Genomic DNA, 24,836 nt, shown 5'->3' with positions numbered 1-24,836 from the left:
GCCTGATGATTCAGTGACGATGACGATGTTACGTAACGTGTTTATTTTCTAAGTTATGGAGTCGCAGAAGAAAAAGATTTTCTGACGATGTCATGACCCAGTCATCTTCGCAGACGAAGTCACGATCCAGCCATATCCAGTAGACAGACATTTTCCTCAGTTTGAAGTGGATCAGCCTTATGTTAAAAAATATTTCTTTACCACCCCTCTCCCTAAACGTATTTCGCCTATGTTATAGCATCCTCAGTATTTTCAAAGGAGTTTTGAAACATCCTTGGATGAAAAGAAACGGAATTATCTTGTTTCTTAAATGCAATCGTAAGCTTCGGAAGTATGATCAGTACTATATGAAGTTTATAAAAAGAGTAATATACTTCATAACCTTGTAGCCAAACAATCTGCTGGATAATTTGTTAAGCCTGGAAGTGCAAACAGATGATAGTAGACTGCATTAAGTACAATATGGTGGTGTAGCGGTTCTCGTTTATCGATGGTGCAGGAAGTATGAATCAGTTATATTTATCTCTAGAACGACATTACCAGCACCCGCCTGCTTAGCGACGGCCTCTATCACTCGCTTGAAACATGTTTATACACAGTCTAGTCACATTAATGTATCCACCTCCTGTGTTCAGTGTCAACGTGCAATAACACACTCACAGTAGGTAAGTGGCCTCACTAGGGATAGATGTGTTATGTGAGGAATCATATCCGAAACGGTTAACTTTCTAAACTGTTCGCGTGCCGCCGTAATTTTATACACTTCAAGTGTATAAACTTAGGACTGATATTTAACTAAAAACAGCTAATAACTTGCCTAATGAATAAACTCACTTAAACGGTTCATTTTGTAGCAGCTGTACAGTTACTGTTAGGAACTAATAGAAACTACCAACTGAAAATTTTGTATCTATAATCTCCACAGTGACAGAAAATATTTACAGCACTTTTTTATACATCTTTTATTTGCTTCCTGTGAGTGTCAGTGGAAAAGTGAGAAAAATGTGTGTGTGTGTATGTGTGTGTGTGTGTGTGTGTGTGTGTTTGTGTTAGTTTGGGTGAAGTGTGAGTAATGCAGTCCGAATGTATTCACAGTAAATGTATGACAGCTGTAAGTTTAAATAACTTCCGTTACAGGCAAGCAGGGGCCAATATTCTATACTGAGTGTCTCAAACGTTTTGGGTCGAATTGAAACAGGTGATAGCGGATCTACAGCCGATTATATTTAGATAGGGAATCAGTATTCGGAAGTGCACATACATTGTTATATCGACTTACAGAGGGTACATCGCATAACAGCAACGTAGCTGATAGTAACTGTTCCAGATGAGCACCGAAAGTCACAATGCTTGCATGGCGACAACGTACACCCCTTACCACCAAACAGACATACTGCACACAACTTAGCTCATAGCATGTGTCTGATGTGACGACCACATGCATCGCATTGGCGCATTAACCTGTGTTGCACTCATACCACTGTTCCTGGTGCTAGTTGTCCATTGTGTCCGACAGCTTGTGGCAAGCTTCATGCACCATTGTCATGTGTGCATTAAGAATGGCAGTTGTCACTTTGAAGAATTATTATGACCCACGTTGTTTTTAAACCGTGTTCTCTGTGTATGTCCATAACACGATAAATGTGCATTTCGGACCATTGGTTCCCTATCTCAATATAATCGGCCATGTAGCCACTAATTCCTGACTCAATTTGTCCCAAAATGTTTGAGACATCTTGTACACGAGTTCGCTGTGAGTGGAAATATTGCTAGAAGATCACTCCACAGGGTTCCAAGTGCAATATGCATGACTGAAAAAAAAAGCGTTTAGAGATTGAAAGAGGCTTTTACTCAATATCGACTACTCAGTTTGATACAGCTGAAACCACTTCCACCATCGATAATTAAATGTATCTATAACTAGCTAGATTTGCATAAACATAATCGCCACTGCGAACATCCATGACATTTTCTGTAATCCAACATACAGGGTGTCCCAAAAAGAATGATCCAATTTTAAATAGAATTATTTATTAGGAAGATGGGTTTAACACCAACAAATTGCTTACTAAATTACTCAGAAAAGACAAATGTCAAATGTGTGTGAAATCTTATGGGACTTAACTGCTAAGGTCATGAGCCCCTAAGCTTACACACTACTTAACCTAAATTATCCTAAGGACAAACAAACACCCACGACCGAGGGAGGACTCGAACCTCCGCTGGGACCACCCGCACAGTTCATGACTGCAGCGCCCTAGACTCCTCGGCTAATCCTGCGCGGCCAGAAAAGACAGATGTTTATAAAAATCTATCATAAATGTCTCAATATGTCCTCCATTGGCTGCACGGACGACATCTAGCCAATATCCGAATTCATCCCAAACGGAATGTAAGGTGTCTTCCGTCACTGAAGCTACAGCAGCTGATATTCTGGTTTTTAGTTCATTAATGTCATGAGGTAAGAGAGGAACGTAAACACATTGTTTAACATATCCCCACAGAAAGAAATTACGTGGTGTTAAGTCACGGGACCTAGGAGGCCGAGAGTGTAAAGCCTGGTCTCGCAGTCCTGTACTCCCTATCCAAAGTTGAGGCACATTGGCATTGAGGAAACTGCGCATGCTGTTGTGCCATCGCGGTGGTGCTCCATATTGCTGATAGATGATATTGTCAGAGTCAAATTGTGGGAATAACCAGTTCCGTAGCATTGCAAAATATGATTGTCCCGTTACGGTTTCTTCCTCAAAAAAGTAGGGTCCATAAGCCTTGCTTTGCGAAACAGTACAAAAAAATTCACTTTTGGTGAATCACATTCGTGTTCAATTGTTTCATAGGGATTTTCGAGTCCCCATATATGCACATTATGATGGAACCTTACCGCTAATATGGAAAGTTGCTTCATCGCTGAATACCAACCGTGACATAAAAGTGTCATCTTCCATGTCCTCTAGAATAGCATTGCTTAAGTCCACCCACTTCACTTTGTCAGTATCTTGAAGAGCTTGAACCAGTTGTAATCGATATGGTTTGAGGGCTAAACGACGCCACACTGTCATTCGCGGTAACGCAAGTTGCCTACTAGCACGACGCGTAGACTTCTCGCGTAGACTTGCGGTGGCTCCACTCAAATGCTCGTCGGATTTATTTCACTGTTTGTTCAGGAACGCGTGGCCGGCCAAGACTTTTGCCTTTACAGAGACATTATGTTTCTTCAAACTGTTTATGGTTCAAATGGCTCTGAGCACTATGGGACTCAACATCTTAGGTCATAAGTCCCCTAGAACTTAGAACTACTTAAACCTAACTAACCTAAGGACATCACACACACCCATGCCCGAGGCAGGGTTCGAACCTGCGACCGTAGCAGCCCCGCTCAAACCGTTTATACCACTGTCAAATGTTCTTTGGTGATGGTGGTTTAGCACGAAATCGAATATGAAACGCCCGCTGAACTGCGATCACTGATTGAGTACGACTAAATTCAATAACACAATACGCCTTCTGTTGTGCGGACGCCATATTGCGCGATCTGGCTGCACGCTCCAGGTCATCTAGCAGATTTTTCTGAAACTGTAGACCATGCCGGTTACATCTAGCGCTGTTGCAGTTACCTAGTGACATTTGTCTCAATATTATTACAAGTTAAAATCGGGGTCATTCTTTTTGGGACACACAGTATATACTATTATTAGTAATGATGTGCTTTTGCGTGTTCAGCAAAGTTATTCATCACGTTTATGTGTATGATATTTCGACGACGATCAAAGCGTTTCCCTCATGTGCTGAGGAAGCGAAGGCCGTTGCACTTTCGGTTCAAAAGAGAACACGCAAATGACGACAGGCAAAAGTTAGTAGAGATTCGTGCATCTGTGAAAAGATCCATGGGCGAAGCATACTATACCAACAACAATCATAGCAAAATAACTGGCCGAAAACTCGAGAAAATTCTGGTCCTAAGTAAAATCGCTAAGTGGGTCTAGGGCATCCATCTACAATACTGGCCATTAAAATTGCTACACCACGAAGAAGACGTGCTACAGCCGCGAAATGTAACCTACAGTGAAACGCGTACGTATTCATTACCAGCGATGGCGAGGCATGACAGAATCTCTGACCAGAGAGTTATTTATCGTTGCTAGTCTGCGCTTGACCGCGCGAGTGTTCAGTTGCGAGTAGTCAGTTGCGAGTTGCACTGTCTGCAGTAGTAGTCAGTTGCGAGTGGGACTCAGTCGGCAGTAGTTGTAGCGAGTGGACGGTTGTACTGAGCGGCCGTCGGCATGCGTCGGCGGCGTGCTCTCCTTCCATCTCTGGTCACGATTCAGGACGAGGTATATTGTTTTAGAAGGTAATGAAGCAGCATTGCGCTCAGCTAATGACATATGTTAATTGTAATTAATTTGTTCAAGAATTGCCCCAATAATAATTTTCTTATAAAGTAACTGTTTTAAACAAAAAGATTCATTTCAAGTCAAGTAATACTTCCTATGCATTCCCTCCAAGAATTAACATTAAACATGGGCCAGCATTGCACGGAGCTGTGCCGAAAAATAAGAGCAGATATTGATGGAGTTTACTGCTGTAAGAATTTTGGTTTTTGTGTTCAGGTTTAATTATTGCACAGGGCCGAAGGTCAGCGCCGCTGCCCTTATAAAATTTGTCAGGTTTAATTATTTGTGTTCAGATGTTACGCATAGTTTATGCTTCATTATTTAATTAACTTTATTGTGGGTTTAATGAGCAATCTTCATTAGTTAATGTTCGTGGGGAGTTTACATTTGGGCCATTATTATTCTTAATTTTGCAAGCAGGTTCCGCTTGGTTCACTTTTATTATGCAGTTTTGTGGGAATATAACATTTCACTTAACATTGACTTTTATATTCTTGCTGGGAGGTTACAATTACACATTTATTGACTTTTAAGATTTTTTGTGTGGAGAGGTTACAACAGGAAGAAGATGCTGTGATATGCAAATGATTAGCTTTTCAGAGCATTTACACAAGGTTGGCGCCGGTGGCGACACCTACAACGTGCTGACATGAGGAAAGTTTCCAACCGATTTCTCATACACAAACAGCAGTTGACCGGCGTTGCCTGGTGAAACGTTGTCGTGATGCCTCGTGTAAGGAGGAGAAATTCTTACCATCACGTTTCCGACTTTGATAAAGGTCGGATTGAAGCCTATCGCGATTGCGGTTTATCGTATCGCGACAATACTGCTCGCATTGGTCGAGATCCAATGACTGTTAGCAGAATATGGAATCGGTGGGTTCTGGAGCGTAATACGGAACCCCGTGATGGATCCCAACGGCCTCTTATCACTAGCAGTCTAGATGACAGTCATCTTATCCGCATGACTGTAACGGATCGTGCAGCCACGTCTCGATCCCTGAGTCAACAGATGGGGACGTCTGCAAGACAACGACCATCTGCACGAACAGTTCGACGACGTTTGCAGCAGCATGGAGTATCAGCTCGGAGATCATGGTTGCGGTTACCCTTGACGCTGCATCACAGACAGGAGCGCCTGCGATGGTGTACTCAATGACGAACCTGGCTGCATGAATGGCAAAATGTCACTTGTTCGGATGAATCCAGGTTCTGTTTACAGCATCATGATGGTCGCATCACCGTTTGGTGACATCGCGGTGAACGAACATTGGCAGCGTGTATTCCTCATCGCTATACTGGCGTATCACCCGGCGTAATGGTATGGGGTGCCATTAGTTACACGTCTCGGTCACCTCTTGTTCGCATTGACGGCACTTTGAACAGTGGACGTTACATTTCAGATGTGTTACGACCCGTGGCTGTGCCATTAATTCGATCCCTGCGAAACCCTAAATTTCAGCAGGATAATACACGACCGCAACTTGCAGGTCCTTTACGGGCCTTTCTGCATACAGAAAATGTTCGACTGCTGCCCTGGCCAGTACATTCTCCAGATCTATCCCCAATTGAAAACGTCTGGTGAATGGTGACCTAGCAACTGGCTCGTCACAATACGCCAGTCACTACTCTTGATGAACTGTGGTATCGTGTTGAAGCTGCATGGGCAGCTGTACCTGTGCACGCCATCCAATCTCTGTCTGACTCAGTGCCCAGGTGTATCAAGGCCGTTATTACGGCCAGTGGTGGTTGTTCTGGGTACTGATTGCGTGAAAATGTAATCACATAGCCGGCCGGAGTGGCCGAGCGGTTCTAGGCGCTACAGTCTGGAACCGCGCGACCGCTACAGTCGCAGATTCGAATCCTGCCTCGGGCATGGATGTGTGTGATGTCCTTAGGTTATATAGGTTTAAGTAGTTCTATGTTCTAGGGGACTGATGACCTTAGATGTTAAGTCCCATAGTGCTCAGAGCCATTTGAACCATTTGTAGTCACATGTCAGTTCTATTATAACATATTTGTCCAATGAATACCCGTTTGTCATCTGCATTTCTTCTTGGTGTAGCAATTTTAATGGCCAGGAGTGTAGTCACTCGTTGACCAGTCTGGTGTGGCAGATGAAGGTAGCAAAAACAAATCCAAAGTTTTGAAGTCCGCATTTAAGTAATCGTTCACGCAGGAGACTCGTACAAACATACCGTCGTTTGACGATCGCACAGACTTCCGTAGGGACAACACAATAATAAGCATCGCTGGTGTAGTGAAACAACTGGAAGAGTTGAAAATAAATAAATCACCAGGTCCGGATGGAATCCCAGTTCGGTTTTACAAAGAGCACTCCACGGCATTGAGCCCTTACTTAGCTTCTATTTATCGCGAATCTCTCGCCCAGCGCACAGCTCCAAGCTACTCAAAGACAGCGCAGTTGTCTCCTGTATATAAGAAAGGTTAAAGAAGAGACCCGAAAAATTACAGACCAATACCCTTAACTTTGGTTTTATGTAGAATTATGAAGCATATTCTCAGTTCGAATATAATAAACTTCTTAGAGACCAAAAAGCTGATATACACGAAGCAGTACGATGTTTAGAAAGCATCGCTCGTGCGAGACTCAGCTTGCCCTGTTCTCAGATGATCTGTTGCGAACTACGGATGAAGGGCAACAGGCAGATTCCATGTTTCTAGATTTCCGAAAAGCATTTGGTACGGTACCCCACTGCAGACAGTTAACGAAGGTACGAACATACCGGATAGGTTCCCAATTATGTGAGTGGCTCGAAGACTTCTTAAGAAATAGAACCCAGTATGTTGTCCAGGATGGCGAGTGTTCATCAGGACAAGGGTATCGCCAGGAATGCCCCAGGGAAGCATGATAGGACCGTCATTATTTTTATACACGTAAATGATCTGGCGGACGTAGTGGGCAGCAATCTGCGGATGTTCGCTGATGATGCTGTGCTTGCGGGCAGGCGTCTAAATTGAGTAACTGTTGGAGGAAACAAGATGACCTAGACAAAGTTGCTGTGATGAATGACAGCTATCTCTTCGCATGCACCATTAGTTGAGTCCCTTTTGACGCAGTTACGTCATTTAAATATTTGAGCGTAACACTGCAAAGCGACATGAAATGGAACGTGCATGTGAGCACGGTGGTAGGGAAGGCGATTGGTCAACTTCGGTTTATCGGGAGAATTTTAGGAAACTGTGGTTCATCCGTAAACGAGAGCGCATATAGGATACTGGTGCGGCCTTTTCTCGAGTACTGCTCGAGTGTTTTGGATCCGAACCAGGCCGGCTTGAAGGAAGAAAATGGTTCAAATAGCTCTGAGCACTATGGGACTTAACTTCTGAGGTCATCAGTCCCCTAGAGCTTAGAACTACTGAAACCTAACTAACCTAAGGACATCACACACATCCATGCCCGAGGCAGGATTCGAACCTGCGACCGTAGCGGTCGCGCGGTTCCACACTGAAGCGCTTAGAACCGCTCGGCCACTCCGGCCGGCGCTTGAAGGAAGACATCGAAGCAGCTCTGAGGCGGGCTGTTAGATTTATTACCGGCAAGTTCGACCAACACGAAGTGTTACGGAGACGCTTCGGGAATTCAAATGAGACTCACTGGAGGGAAGGCGACCATCTTTTCGAGAAATACTTTTGAGAGAATTTAGAGGACCGACATTTGAATCTGACAGCAGAACAATCCTGCAGACGCCAACACAAATTTCACGTGAGGACTACGAAGGTAAGATACGAGTAATCAGGGCTCATGTCGAGGCGTAAGGACAGGGGTTTTTCCCTCGCTGTATCTCCGAGTGGTAGAGTAAAGAGACTACAAATTGCAGTTGTTTCAAATAAAATGCCTTTTTCGCATGCTGCACATCGAAATTTTTATTTTTATTTATGCACCCAGGCGCTTTTCGCCATTTTTGCAGAGCATCTTCAGTGGGTGTCCTGAAATATTACATGATTTGTCCATTTTTATACATAGGTTATCGTTTCACATCTAGGTTATAGATTTAAAAACATTTCCTTAACTTTTTTTATGAAATGGAAAGGCACTTACAGGTAACTTCTAACTCATTGCATCCAAGCAAATTGCTTTTTCTCATCTGGCAACCAGGTGGATATCTGCCAGTTCACTTTCAGTTCACTGTTTACGTTACACATCACTGTAACTGCCATCTTTTTAATACAGAGTTTCATCTGTTTTTCTAAGTGTTCCCAACATTCTCAGTTTTCTGCATTCAACTGTTTTGTGAATGTGTGTGTGTGTGTGTGTGTGTGAGAGAGAGAGAGAGAGAGAGAGAGAGAGAGAGAGAGAGAGAGAGGGAGAGAGATTTTTTTAATAAAATAAAAATTGTTTATTTTATTTTTATTACTATTTTTATTCATTTATTTATTCTTAAAAATAATAATAATTATTATTATTGTTATATTTTCCAGTATAAATTTATGAGAGGAATCAGATGTGTAATCATTTGTTGGGATTTCTGTCTATTATATGATCAATCAATGTAAACAGTGAGTTGTTAGTCATATTTACTTGGTCATTAAGTAATTCTTTGTTTACAGCCTTTGTTTTGTATATATGATAATTTTCCTGTAGTGTTAGGAGATGTCTTTCATTATTTATTTTAATTTTTTCATATCATTTTCTCTTGTAGTAGGTTTGTTGTTGTTGTTTTCTGTCAAATGTTCTGCAAAAGTTGAGTGACTCGTTCCATATTGCCATGCTTTGATATGTTCTTTGTACCGGCTGTCAAATGCTCTGCTGCTTTGTCCTATATACCTTCCATCACATGTGTTGCACTGATCTTGGTATATTACTGCTTTTTGGTATATTTCTGTGTTTTTGTTATTGTGCCTTTGGATTGAATTGTCTGTTTTGAATGCTGTGTTTATCCCTTGTCTTTTGAAAATGATTGTTATTTTATGTGTGAGTTTGTGCTTGTATGTCATTGTGTGTCATCTTGAATCTTCTTTCTTGTTTTCCTGTATTCTTTGTGTCGATATTGTTCTGTCACTGTTTGTGCCCGTTTTTGTAGTGTTGTTTTTGGGTGTTTATGTACTTTGTTCACTGACTGTATTTGTTTTCTAATTTTTCTGTTCAATTTGGTGACTACATAATAATCATTATTATTTTCAAGAATAAATAACGTAATAAAAATAAAATAAATAATTTTTATTTTATTAAAAAAATCTCTCTCTCTCTCTCTCTCTCTCTCTCTCTCTCACACACACACACACACACACACACACACACACACACACAAAACAGTTGAATGCAGAAAACTGGAAAGCTGGCAACACTTAGAAAAACAGATGAAACTCGGTATTAAAAAGATGGCAGTTACAGTGATGTGTAACTTAAACAGTGAACTGAAAGTGAACTGTAAGATATCCACCTGGTTGCCAGATGAGAAAAAGCAGTTTGCTCAGATGCAGTGAATTAGAAGTTACCTGTAAGTACCTTTCCATTTCATAAAAAAAGTTAAGGAAATGTTTTTAAATCTATAACCTAGATGTGAAACGATAACCTATATATAAAAATGGACAAATCATGTAATATTTCATGACACCCACTGAAGATGCCGTGCAAAAAAGGGCGAAACGCGTCTGGGTGCATAAATAAAAATAAACATTTCGATCTGCAGCATGAAAAAAAAGGCTTTTTCTTTGAAACAACTGCAATTTATATACAGCTGCTGCGAAAATGCCACTACAAGAAACGTGGAAATAGACTAGTAATGATACAGGGTACCCTCCATCACGCACCATGGCTTGCAGAATATGTCTGCAGATGTAGACGTAGATGAGCAAGTAATTCGAAGTTATTTTATAGCTGTATATCCATAGAAACGGTGGAACGTTTTATCAGTATGGGAAATAGTTATATTGAGACGATATTCTACAAGAAACCTTTTTTGACTTTCGCAAAACACAGTTGTCAACGCTGCAGGCAAGATAAAGTCTTAACATCACGCGGGACTTGTTGGTATTGCGATAAGTGGCAGACACAGAGGAATAAAATGACTAGAGGGCAGCGAACCACTAGCTTATGCAATAACTGAAAGCCAAATCCAAGGACATTACTCATAATCTCTCGTTAACATTCACCCTGAAACAATGGCCACTAGATGCTAAGATGCTTCATTGTGTGTGCACTGTTCGTTTCACTTGACGAGCAGTGTAGTGCACCTTGGTAAATGCAGCTCAAGGACATGAGCAGGCGGCGCGAACCGTGCAAACAGAATCTGCTACTTGACCTTGAATGTCTGTTACGTCAAAAAACACTAGTGTGTTCCCAAAAATAAGTCGATGTAAGGAAATTGCATGTTACCTAGTAACCGCTCTGCTTGGGCGTTTTATGAGATGCCTGTGTGTGACCTTTCTACTGCGAGCAGTCAGACATCGTGGTTACTTCAAGGAGTCACGTTATTGGATGAGTAACGCAGAGCGCGTGCAATGGAACAACTCCGTGTTAGCAAAATTTATTGTTCTGCTGTACTTTGCTGCACACGAACGGCTCATTCCGTGAGCATTTCCAGTTTTTTAAAATATTTTTGTGCATTAGAAACGCTCACTGGTAGTTGCCTTTGATGTATGAACTTTTTGTGAAGAGCTGTCTCATTGATGACTTAAATTATTCGGTATCAGACAGTTCGTATGTGTTATGACGATAGTTCCAGGAAATTCCCATTTCCGAACTCGTCCGTACTTTAAATACAAACGCGAATAAATAACTATTGCTTGTTTGACTCTTGAAAGCTGGATATGATGGAGATGCGGTATTCTCACAAGATTTAAAGGCTACCAGCTGCCAGCTGTCGGCCCCGGTAGCTGCGCGAGCAGCGCCTTAGATTGCTAGCCGAAGGAGCCTGGGTTCGATTCTCGTCCGGGTCGGAGATTTTCTTCGCTCGGGGAACTGTCCTTCAGTTCGTATCGTCAGAAATGACATTCCACTGTATAGCCATGTCCTGAAAGCCAATAAACCGAATTAAAAAGCCGGCCGCGGTGGCCATGCGGTTCTAGGCGCTGCAGTCCGGAACCGCGGGACTACTACGGTCGCAGGTTCGACTCCTGCCTCGGGCATGGATGTGTGTGATGTCCTTAGGTTAGTTAGGTTTAAGTAGTTCTAAGTTCTAGGGGACTGATGACCTAAGATTTGAAGTCCCATAGTGCTCAGAGCCGAATTAAAAAGAAAAAAAAGAAAAAAAGCTACTGGGACGTTGACACAGAGTAGAGGGCAAAGTATTTACCAAAGGCAGAAGTTCTAAACATTAATTAAAGCAACTATTTGCGGTAGAGGCTGTGCTGTGCTTGTTGGACGATTTGTCTGCAATACAAGGGCGCTACGATGATTGTGGTGTGGTTCCAATATTAGCAATATCAGTTGTATATTAAAACTTGCAGAAATGTAAGTTTGACATTGGCTACAATTATAATTTCAGCTAATTTAAATTTGATTTCTTTTGATTTTAGAGAGACGCCGTAATAAAAGTCTACAAATGGTATATACTTGAAGTAAGAAATTTTTTGCTACAGGCCTTAAATTACAGTGGTGAATGATGAAGTCTCATACTCTTTGACAGAGCGTAGGGGATCGATGCGGGAGACCCGCACCGCCTTACGAGACAAGGTCCTAGTGGAGGTGATTTGCCATTGTCTTCCTCCGACCGCAATGGGGATGAATGATGATGATGAAGACGACACAAAACTACCCAGTCATCTCGAGGCAGGGAAAATCCTTGACCCCGCGGGGAATCGAACCCGGGACCGCGTGCTCGGGAAGCGAGAACGCCACCGCGAGACCAAAAGCAGCGTACTATAAATTATTAGGAGACAAGTAATTCTTGTTACAGTTCTGAGATAGTGCAGTGTTATGATTAGCATATATTTGTTACTGGAGCGCCCACGTGAATGAAGTCACAGTATACATGCACTCTAAGAACAGCGCTGCAGTGGGTGGAATTACAGCACGTTTGTCTTGTTCCTAAAGGTCTTAAATTTGCGATAAACCTGCAGTGCAGTTTCCTGCTAAGAGAAAACATGTCTAAAAATTTCTATTTTTAGGTGTGACCTTTTTTCGTGCATTTTTACCTTCACATGAGGGAGCTGGCACGTCACTAATCAGTACTCGGAAACATCCACTCCGATACACAGTAGTCCTTTTAATGTTTTCCGTGTTTTGTCTAACTGATGGCTGCAACAAGTTTTTGACGAGTCTCTTTCACCATTCATGTCACGTGCGATCCTTTCCTCGAACTTCTATAATCTCGATGGCTGATATTAGAACACGAAAAAATATGTACCTGTTCAACATAGCAAAATCATGTTTGTGAAAACAGATGAACAACAATGAAGCCATCTCAAAAGCATGGTCACTAGTAAGACTAATGAACGCTGAATGTTTCAAATCAGCGTTGCTTCATTATCGGAAAAATCAATTGATAGATGTGTTCACTACATGACGATCAGTTGTTATCTGCTGTTTTAACGGGTTATGCTCGTGTTGTAATGGATTATATCCTTTTCTATGTTAAAGCACTTACTGCCGTTCTGATGCGCGTAACTATGAAGACTTTTACATGTCCTATTTGGTTTGCAATTTCAGAAATAATAATGGCAAGTGAATAATTTTTTTTCAGAGAAGAAAAATTATTTTACACCTTTACTACAAAGTGAAATAAGGTAGATCACACGTGATGAGTTGGATTCGCTGGGTGTGTTGCTGGGATAATACACAGATGTCTCTGTACCGAGGGAGATTTATAACTCAAGAGAGAGACGAATCTCGCCAGGCTAGGATAGCAAGGGCGCCGTTAAAGCCCCGTTGTATCCAATGAGAGAATTGTACAGTTGACATCACTGGTGGAAACAGGAAATAGCTTACCACAAACGTCCGGGCTAGAAGCCTGGGCTGGAAACTTTATTACTCCAGATCTTGCATCGAAGTGTATTGATCTTCGGAAAAAATTTCGGTGAAAACTGTTTTCTGCTGTAAGGTACATTTTGAAGTAATATTTCACAAACAAATGTGGAGTGGAAAGGGGGACTGTCCATAACGTGATGGCTATTGTCAATATATACTTCTGTTGGTCGAGCTGAAAACACATCCAGGCCAAGCGAATGTAAGTAGCGTCGTGCGAAAGCTACGAGAATAGACAGGGAGGCACCTAATCTTCCTGTTGAAGACTGCTGCCTAGACCTCCCTGTTACACTTGTGCTGGATGACTTTTGCTTGCGACTTGGCTCAAGACTCTGTTCGTGAGTGCTGATGAGTCGGGTCGACGACACAGTGATTACCGCGCTGGATTCGAATTCCGGAAGACACCTTTCAGATCCTCTTCCAGGCATCCAGATTCTGGTTTCTCATGATTTCCCTCAATCACTTAAGGCAAGTACCGAAATGTTTCCTTAGAAAACGACGTGGTCATCTTCCCTTCTCGTCCTTCCTTCAATCAAAACTTTTGCTCTGTCTATAATCACCTTGTTGTCGATGACAGATTCAAACTCAGTCCTCCTCCTCTTCCTCCTAGAGAGCTTTTAGCCAGATATAGTTGGCAGACGGCCCTCGTCTTTTTCGAAGTCATGCATAAAACTCTCTCAGAAATCTAGCTACGTAGTGTCTAATTTAAGACTCGAACTTTTGAAAGATATTCACCATCTTCTTCATGAGCTTATGAGAAAGAAGGTGGTAAATATCGCCGAAAGTCGAGTTTTAACTCAGATATGACGTTGCTAGACCACCGATGATATTTCGTACATAGCTGGTACATGAACGAGTTGTCATCAGTTCCAACTTAAGCTTTCTGGGATGACACAAACAGGCTGCTGATTGAGCTAAAAATGTTATCTTTGCAGAAGCCGCGTATCCCATGGCGCCGCCGTCGTTGACTTTCCCGATAATGCAATGAACTGGCACACGCAACGAGATAGTGCCTTCAAATAGTGCTTCCAAATTTTCTGAGTTTGTCTCAAGGTTACAAAAACTTAAAACCATGATAAAGTGGACCCGAGCTCATCAACAGAATGGACAACAATTTTAGTAAGTATTGATTCACTAACTATTAAATTGTTATTGTTGTTGTCGTCTTCGGCCCGAAAACCGGTTTTCTAGCTTTCACCACGACAGTATATCCTGTGCAACTCTCTTAATCTCTACTGACTGCCGTCAATCCTTAGTCTTGCTCTATACTTGTCATCCTTTACAAATGACTCAAATGGCTCTGAGCACTATGGGACTTAACATCTGAGGTCATCAGTCCCCTAGAAATTAGAACTACTTAAACCTAACTAACCTAAAGACATCACACACATCCATGCCCGAGGCAGGATTCGAACCTGCGACCGTAGCGCTCGCGCGGTTCCAGACTGAAGCGTCTACAACCACTCGGCCACATCGGCCGGCCTCATCCTTTACACCTCCCTCTGTTACCGGATTGGCGATTTCTTGTTATCTTAGGATATTTCCTATTAACCGATCCCTTCTTTTAGTCAAATTGGGCCATAAATTTATTTTCTTTCGGCGATTGGATTCAGTACATCTTCGCCAGCGATGCATCTTCAGTACATTTCACTAGCGATACCCAAAAATATTGAAAGTGTTGTCTGTTCATTATTGTGGTGCTTTGAGGTGAGTAACCATGACAAAATTCGGTCTTGGTCTAAAATTGGTGATTCGTGGAAAATAAAACCAGTTACAATGTATCTGTACTCTACTGTTGCAGCTGGCGTCTAAACATATAATTCCAAATCTCACACAAATGTGCATGTATTTAATTAAATACGCTACTGGCCATAAAATTTGCTACACCAAGAAGAAATTCAGATGATAAACGGGAATTCATTATACTGGAACTGACATGTGATTACATTTTCACCCAATTCGGGTGCACAGATCCTGTGAAATCAGTACTCAGAACAACCACCTCTGGCCGTAATAACGGCCTTGATACGCCTGGGCATTGAGTCAAACAGAGCTTGAATGGCGTGTACAGGTACAGCTGCCCATGCAGCTTCAAAACGATGCCACAGTTCATAAAGAGTAGTGACTGGCCTATTGTGACGAGCCAGTTGCTCGGCCACCATTGACCAGACGTTTCCAATTGGTGAGAGATCTGGGAATGTGCTGGCCAGGGCAGCAGACGAATATTTTCTGTATCCAGAAAGGCCCGTACAGAACCTGCAACATACGGTCGTGCATTATCCTGCTGAAATGTAGGGTTTCGCAGGGATCGAATGAAGGGTAGAGTCAGGGTCATAACACATCTGAAATGAAATGTCCAGTGTTCAAAGTGCCGTCAATACGAACAAGAGGTGACCGAGACGTGTAACCAATGGCACCCCATACCATCACGCCGGATGGTACGCCAGTATGGCGATGACGAACACACGCTTCCAATGTGCGTTCATCGCGATGTCACCAAACACGGATGCGACCATCATGATGCTGTAAAGAGAACCTGGATTCATCCAGAAAAATGACGTTTTGCCATTCGTGCACCCAGGTTCGTCGTTGAGTATACCACCGCAGGCGCTCCTGTCTGTGATGCAGCGTCAAGGGTAACCGCAGCCATGGTCTCCGAGCTGATAGTCCATGCCGCTGCAAACGTCGTCGAACTGTTCGTGCAGATGGTTGTTGTCTTGCAAACGTTACCATCTGTTGACTCAGGGATCGAGACGTGGCTGCTCGATCCGTTACAGCCATGCGGATAAGATGCCTGTCATCTCGTCTGATAGTGATACGAGGCCGTTGGTGTCCAGCATGGCGTTCCGTTTTACCCTCCTGAACCCACCGATTCCATATTCGGCTAACAGTCATTGGATCTCGACCAACGGGAGCAGCAATGTCGCGATACGATAAACCGTAATCGCGATAGGCTACAATCCGACCTTTATCAAAGTCGGAAACGTGATGGTAGGCATTTCTCCTCCTTACACGAGGCATCACAACAACGTTTCACCAGGCATCGCCAGTCAACTGCTGTTTGTGTATGAGAAATCGGTTGGAAACTTTCCTCATGTCAGCACGTTGTAGGTGTCGCCACTGGCGCCAACCTTGTGTGAATGCTCTGAAAAGCTAATCATTTGCATATCACAGTATCTTCTTCCTGTCGGTTAAATTTCGCGTCTGTAGCATGTCATCTTCGTGGTGTAGCAATTTTAATGGCTAGTAGTGTATTAATTAAGATACGAATTTAATACACTGAGGAACATCAAAAAATAAATAATATAGAGTATTGAAATTTCAGGAATACATTTGTCTACGTAACATATTTAAGTGATTAGTAGTGCAAGATCACACGTTAATGTAAGCGCGAGAGGTGAAATGCAAAGGTGAAATGCTGGTACATTAATAACCGGTGTAACCGCCACAGTGTTGAATACAAGCATGCAAATGTGCATGCATTGTATTGTACAGGTGCCGGAGATCGGTTTGTGGGATGGAGTTCTGTACCTGTCGCACTTGGTCTGTCGATACAGGGAGGGTCAATGCTGGCTAGAGCATGCTGGGATACAACAGCAGTATATGCGTGAACGTTATCATATTGGAAAACACCCCCTGGAATTCTGTTCATGAAGGGCAACAGAACAGATCGAATCACCAGATCGACGCACAAATTTGCAGTCGTGGTGCGTGGGGTAATCACAAGAGTACTCCCGCTGTCATACGAAATCGCACCCCAGACGATAATGCCAGGTGTAGCTCCAGCGTGTTAGCACCTAGGTAAGTTGTTTGCATGCTGTCAGCTGGCCTCATTCTAACCAACAGTCGGCCGACTCCGAAGCGGAACCAACTATCATCAGAAAACACAACAGACCTCCAGCCTGTTCTCTAATGTCTGTCACTTGACACCATTGAAGTCACAGAAGGTGATGGTTTGGGGTCGATGGAATGCATGCTACAGGGCGTCTGTCTCGGAGCTGTCCTTGAAGTAACTGATCTGGAACAGTGTGTTATGAACTTTGGTGCCAACTGCTGATCACGTTGCTGCTGCAGATGCACTACGATGCGCCAGAGCCATACGCCGAACACTATGGTCTTCCCTCTCGGTTGTGCCAAGTGGCAGTCTGGAGCCCGGTCTTCTCGCGACCGTACATTCTGGTGAACAACGCTGCCGGCAGTCCTGTATGTGGTGTCACCGCCAGACACCACACTTGCTAGGTGGTAGCCTTTAAATCGGCCGCGGTCCGTTAGTATACGTCGGACCCGCGTGTCGCCACTGTCAGTGATCGCAGACCGAGCACCGCCACACGGCAGGTCTAGAGAGACGTCGTAGCACTCGCCCCAGTTGTACAGCCGACTTTGCTAGTGATAGTTCACTGACAAATTACGCTCTCATTTGCCGAGACGATAGTTAGCATAGCCTTCAGCTACGTCATTTGCTACGACCTAGCAAGGCGCCATTATCATTTGCTATTTATCTTGTGATGCATGTACCGTCAGACCGATGTTCACCAATTATGGATTAAAGTTAAGTATTTCAGAAGCTACGTACCTTCTTTTGCTAGTATAATTACTTTAACTGTTCCAGACCTCACGCCAGCCTGCGTGAGCTTAAACGCGTGCCTTTCCGCTACCCGTCACAGTGGATTGGCTGTCTTGCCAGTCCACAACACTGTACAGTGGCTAGTATTTCTGCAGTAACTCAAAAGCAAAGTCCAGCTTATTGTAGACCTGTTACACGCCGCCTTCAAACTCATTGGGATGTTAATAAGAGCGCCTTTGTCTCCTTAAAGGTATTCTTACTAACATCAGTTCAGGACGTCAAAGATAACTAACACTCACGATCGTTACAGAGCGTATTAAAAGCAAACCTGGTTATCGTCCTCAGAGAGACTCTACTAGCACCAATCTTAAGCGACTAGCGTGAAATCTGAGTAGACTTCATCTTTCAGGTAGTGAAACACATATACTAACTTTCATTTCTGTAGCACTTTAATTCTCGGTGTTATGATTTTTTTCCGTCGGTGTATACTATTTTCACTCAATAAGTTCTATGGCGCCGTACTGTCTAAAACATTGAACTAAAGAGGGTATAGAATACTTTGCCACTGGTACGTATGTCACTAAAATTAATTGCTAGAGGACTTCTTACGGCGGCCAAAAGTTCCGGCGTAAGAAGTCACCCTCATTCACCCAACAGCCATGCCAAAGAGAACGGTGGAGCGGACAGAGGTACAGGGCACTCTGTTGTTCTTGGGCTGGGAAACTGCACCTAAAGACGGAAGAATCAGCAATGATCAACAGCATGAGGATGCAAAAGGGAATGGAAACCACTGCACTAAAGACACTTAGAGTGTATCCACAGGACACATGGTTTTTATCTGAAAAAGTATATGATGATCTCTCCATTGGCAAAAGATTCCGGAATAGTCTCCCTCTCGAATCTCCGGGAGGGGCTGCCAAGGGGGAGGTGACCATGAGAAAAAGACTGAATAAGCAACGAAAGGATAACGTTCTTCGAGTCGGAGAGGTTAATGTCAGAAGTTTTAATGTGGTAGGGAGCTAAAAAATCTAGATATAGTGGGGCCAACGGAGTGAAATGGAGAGAAAACAAGTATTTCTGACCGGAGGAGTATAGAGTAATATCAACAGCAACAAAAACTGGTATGACGGGAGTAGGAGTCGTTATGAATAGGAATGTAGGACAGAGAGTGAGTTACTGTGAACAGTCCAGTGATAGGATTGTTCGCACCAGAATCGACATCAAACCAACACCGACAACGATATCAGTACGTAACGAGAGATGAAAATTTAATTGTCACGGGGGCTTGAACGCGATTGTAGGGAAAGAGTGGAAGAAAGTGTTACCAGGAATGACAGAAGAGAAAGAGTAATCCAGTTCTACAATGAACTTCAGCTAGTAGTAACGAATAATCTGTCCAAGAATCACAAGAGGAGGAATTGTGTTTGGGAAAAGCCGAGAGACACGGGAAGATTTCAGTTAGATTACATCATGGTCAGGCAGGGAGTCTGAAGTCAGATATTGGATTGTAAGGCGTATCCAGGAGCAGATAATCAGTCAGATCACCATTTAGTAGTGATCACGAGTAGGCTGAAGTTTAAGAGACTAGTCAGAAAAAAACAGTGCCCAAAGAAGTGGGATACAGGAGTGCTAATAAATGAGTAGATGCGCTTCATGATCTCTAAGACTATAGACACTGCGATAGGTAGTAACTCAGTAGGCAGTTCTGTTGAAGACGAATACATACCTATAAAAAGGGTAATCACAGAAGTTGGAAAGAAAAACATAGGTGCAAAGAAGGTACCTGCAAAGAAATTATGGGTAACAAGAAATACTCCAACTGACTGATGAAAGAAGGAAGTACAAAAACGTTCAGGGAAATTCAGGAATGTAGATATACAAGTCACTTAGAAATGAAATAAATAGGAAGAGCAGGGAAGTTAAGGTGAAATGGCTGCAGGAAAAGTGTGAAGAAATCGATAAAGGAATGGTTGTCGGAAGGACTGACTCAGCATGTAGGAAAGACAAAACAACATTCGGTGAAATTAAAAGCAAGGATGGTAACATTAAGAGTGCACTGGAATTCCACTGTTAAATGCAGAGGCGAGAGCAGATAGGTGGAAAGAGTACCCTGAAAGCCTCTATGAGCGGGTAGACTTGTCTGAAGACGTGACAGGAGAAGAAAAAGGAGTCGCTACAGAAGAGGCAATTCATCCAGGGTTAGAATAAGAACTTAAAAGAGCTTTGGAAGATTTAAGATTGAATAACGCGAATGATACAAATAACATTCCACCAACATTTCTAAAATCATTGGGGAAAGTGGCAAGCACACATTAGTGTGTAGAATGTATGAGTGTAGTGATATACTACCTGACTTTCTGAAAAACATCATCCACACAATACCGAAGGTTGCAAGAGCTGACATGTGCTAGAATTATCACACAATCAGCTTAACATCACGTGCATCTAAGTTACTGACATGAATAATATATAAAAGAATGAAAAAGAAAATTGAAGATCTATTGGCTTTAGGAAAGCTAAAGGCACCAGATAGACAATTCCGACGTTGCGATTGATAATGGAAGCACGAGTGAAGAAAAATCAAGAAACTTTCATAGGATTTACCGAACTGGAAAAAGCGTTCGACAATGTAAAATAGTACAAGATATTCGAAATTCTCAGAAAAATATGTGTAAGCTATAGGGAAGGGCGGGAAATATACAATATGTACAAGAACCAAGTGGGGACAATAAGAGTGGGACACGAAGAAGGAAGTGCTCGGATTAAGAAGGGTTTGGAGAGAGATGTAGTCCTTAGGCCCTACTATTCAGTCCGTGAAGAAGAATTAAATGATCTGCTGAACGGAATGAACAGTCAAATGAGCACACAGTATGGTTTTAGAGTAAATCGGAGAAAGACGAAGGTAATGAGAGGTAGTAGAAATGAGAACAGCGAGAAACTTAACATCAGGATTGATGGTCACGAAGTCAATGAAGTTAAGGAATTCTGCTACCTAGGCAGTAAAATAACCAATGACGGACGGAGCAAGGACATCAAAAACAGACTCGCTATGGCAAAAAAGGCATTTCTGGCCAAGAGAAGTCTACTAATATCAAATACCGGCCTTAATTTGAGGAAGAAATTTCTGAGGATGTACGTCTGGAGTACAGCATTGTATGGTAGTGAAACATGGACTGTGAGAAAACCGGAACAGAAGAGACTCGAAGCATTTGAGATGTGGTGCTATAGACGAATGTTGAAAATTAGGTGGACTGATAAGGTAAGGAATGAGGAGGTTCTACGCAGAATCGGAGAGGAAAGGAATATGTGGAAAACACTGATAAGGAAAAGGGACAGGATGATAGGACATCTGCTAAGACATGAGGGAATGACTTCCATGGTACTAGAGGGAGCTTTAGATGGCAAAAACTGTAGAGGAAGATAGAGATTGGAATACGTCAAGCAAATAATTGAGGACGTAGGTTGCAAGTGCTACTCTGAGATGAAGAGGTTAGCACAGGAAAGGAATTCGTGGCGGGCCGCATCAAACCAGTCAGTAGACTGATGACAAAAAAAAAAAAAAAAAAAAATTCAGTCCGTACAGGAAGAAGCAATGACGGAAATAAAAGAAAGGTTCAAGAATGAAATTAAAATTCAAAGTGAAAGGATATCAATGATAAGATTGGCTGATGACATTGCTGTCCTCAGTGATAGTGAAGAAGAATTACACGATCTGTTGAATGGAAAGAACAGTCTAATGAGTACAGCATGTGGACTGAGAGTAAATCGAAGAAAGACGAACAGCTAGAAACTAATCGTCAAGAGTGGTAATCATGAAGTAGATGAAGTTAAGGAATTCTGCTAGCTAGACAGCAAATTAACCTACCCAGGCAGCAAAACAGCCCATGACGATGGAGCAAGGACATAAAAAGCAGACAGCACTGGCAAAAAAGGCTTTCCTGGCGAAGATAAGTCTATTAGTGTCAAACATAGGCTTTAATTTGAGGAGGTATTTTTAAAAAAAATTCGTTTGAGTATAGCATTATATGACAGTGAAATATTGAACGTGGGAAGACGTAAAAGAAGAGAGTCGAAGCATTTGAGATGTGATGTTACAGGAGAATGTTTAAAATTTGGTGCACTGATAAGTTAAGGAAGTGGGAAGTTTTCCGGAGAATCAGCGAGGAAAGTGATATCTGGAACACACTGACAAAAGAGACAGAGTGGTAGTACTTCTGTTGAGACAACACTGAATAACGTCCATGGTACTAGAGGGAGCTGTAGAGGGTAAAACTGTAGATGAAGGCAGAGATTGGCATACATCCAGCAAACAATTGAGGACGTCGGTTGAAAGTGCTAGTCTGAGATGAAGTAGTTGACACAAGAGAGGAATTCTTGGCAGGAAACATTAGACCCTGCAGAATACTGTTTACTAAAAATAAAAATAAAATAAAAAAATAAAAAACTTGTTGAGCTGACGAGGCTTATGGTGGTTTGGCAGGCCAATTACAAAGCAGCAGCTGCTTCTTTGTGATAGTCTCTAATGATGTTGTGTTGATGAAATATCGCGAATAACTTGCAAGAGGTATAGTTTAGATCTGTACAGCCTGAATTATCGGGTACTTGACTATTAACCCAGAATCTTCCTTCTTCCAACATTGGAAATATGAAGTCCATCATCTACATCTACATCTACGTGATTACTCTGCTATTCACAAGAAAGTGCCTGGCAGAGGGTTCGATGAACCACCTTCAAGCTGTCTCTCTACCGTTCCACTCTCGAACGGCACGCGGGAAAAACGAGCACTTAAATTTTTCTGTGCGAGCCCTGATTTCTCTTATTTTATCGTGATGATCATTTCTCCCTATGTAGGTGGGTGCCAACAGAATGTTTTCGCAATCGGAGGAGAAAACTGATGACTGAAATTTCATGAGAAGATCCCGTCGCAACGAAAAACGCTTTTGTTTTAATGTTTGCCACACAGTTCACGTATTATGTCTTTGACACTATCTCCCCTGCTTCGCGATAATACAAAACGAGCTGCCCTTCTTTGTACTTTTTCGATGTCATCCGTCAGTCCCACCTGATGTGAATCCCACACCGCACAGCAATACTCCAGAATAGGGCGGACAAGCGTGATGTAAGCAGTCTCTTTAGTAGACCTCTTGCACCTTCTAAGTGTTCTGCCAACGAATCGCAGTCTTTGGTTTGCTCTACCCATAATATTATCTATGTGATCGTTCCAATTTAGGTTATTTGTAATTGTAAACCCTAAGTATTTAGTTGAATTTACAGCCTTCAGATTTGTGTGACTTATAGCGTAATAGAAATTTAGCTGATTTCTTTTAGTACTCATGTGTATAACTTCACACTTTTCTTTATTCAGGGTCGATTGCCACTTTTCGCACCATACAGCTATCTTATCTAAACCACTTTGCAAGTCGTTTTGGTCATCTGATGATTTTCCAAGACGGTAAAAGACGGCATCATCTGCAAACAATCTAAGACGGCTACTCAGATCGTCTCCTATTTCGTCAATACAGATCAGGAACAGTAGAGGTCCTATATACATATATCTAAAAATATGGAATCAATCTGACATCCCCTGTCGATAGCACTTATTACTTCGTACATCATGTTGTTGTTGTGGTCTTCAGTCCTGAGACTGGTTTGATGCAGTTCTCCATGCTACTCTATCCTGTGCAAGCTTTTTCATCTCCCAGTACCTACTGCAACCTACATCCTTCTGAATCTGCTTAGTGTATTCATCTCTTGGTCTCCCTCTACGATTTTTACCCTCCACGCTGCCCTCCAATACTAAATTGGTGATCCCTTGATGCCTCAGAACATGTCCTACCAACCGATCCCTTCTTCTGGTCAAGTTGTGCCACAAACTTCTCTTCTCCCTAATCCTATTCAATACTTCCTCATTAGTTATATGATCTACCCATCTAATCTTCAGCATTCTTCTGTAGCACCACATTTCGAAAGCTTCCATTCTCTTCTTGTCCAAACTATTTATCGTCCATGTTTCACTTCCATACATGGCTACACTCCATACGAATACTTTCAGAAATGACTTCCTGACACTTAAATCTATACTCGATGTTAACAAATTTCTCTTCTTCAGAAACGCTTTCCTTGCCATTGCCAGCCTACATTTTATATCCTCTCTACTTCGACCATCATCAGTTATTTTGCTCCCCAAATAGCAAAACTCCTTTACTACTTTAAGTGCCTCATTTCCTAATCTAATTCCCTCAGCATCACCCGACTTAATTAGACTACATTCCATTATCCTTGTTTTGCTTTTGTTGATGTTCATCTTATATCCTCTTTTCAAGACACTGTCCATTCCATTCAACTGCTCTTCCAAGTCCTTTGCTGTCTCTGACAGAATTACAATGTCATCGGCAAACCTCAAAGTTTTTATTTCTTCTCCCTGAATTTTAATACCTACTCCGAATTTTTCTTTTGTTTCCTTTACTGCTTGCTCAATATACAGATTGAACAACATCGGGGAGAGGCTACAACCCTGTCTTACTCCCTTCCCAACCACTGCTTCCCTTTCATGTCCCTCGACTCTTATAACTGCCATCTGGTTTCTGTACAAATTGTAAATAGCCTTTCGCTCCCTGTATTTTACCCCTGCCACCTTTAGAATTTGAAAGAGAGTATTCCAGTCAACATTGTCAAAAGCTTTCTCTAAGTCTACAAATGCTAGAAACGTAGGTTTGCCTTTCCTTAATCTTTCTTCTAAGATAAGTCGTAAGGTCAGTATTGCCTCACGTGTTCCAGTGTTTCTACATCATAATACACTTTAATTTGTTCCCTGTAAACAATACTGCCGGAGTCGTCAGTGGTGCTACATCAAGGGACTTATTCTGTCTCTGAAAGCAGTTTTCGAACGAAGAAGACGCAAGCGTATACGACAACCAGAGTGATACCTGCAAGAGCGCTTCAGCGCTGTCT

The 24,836-nt window shown here is 42.4% G+C and overlaps 1 protein-coding gene across 2 annotated transcripts in view; it reads left to right on the top strand.

Moving 5' to 3' along the window:
* The first annotated feature begins 586 nt into the window (after positions 1-586).
* Positions 587-24,836, top strand: part of LOC126455502 (uncharacterized) — a 44,564-nt gene continuing 20,314 nt past the window's right edge. Inside the window, exons 1-2 of one of the 2 annotated variants that reach the window (XM_050091252.1) lie at positions 587-665; positions 14,256-14,439. In XM_050091252.1, the coding sequence (XP_049947209.1) occupies positions 14,424-14,439 (16 nt within the window). In that variant the 5' untranslated portion in view covers positions 587-665; positions 14,256-14,423. Of the gene's footprint in view, positions 666-9,740; positions 9,854-14,255; positions 14,440-24,836 lie in introns of those variants that run through there. The other variant, XM_050091253.1, reaches the window with a different exon arrangement.

This window comes from Schistocerca serialis, chromosome 2 (genome assembly GCF_023864345.2).
Source record: "Schistocerca serialis cubense isolate TAMUIC-IGC-003099 chromosome 2, iqSchSeri2.2, whole genome shotgun sequence".
Lineage (NCBI taxonomy): Eukaryota > Metazoa > Arthropoda > Insecta > Orthoptera > Acrididae > Schistocerca > Schistocerca serialis.
Note: the sequence above shows the minus strand (reverse complement) of the source record. Positions and strands in the feature narration are given on the sequence as shown.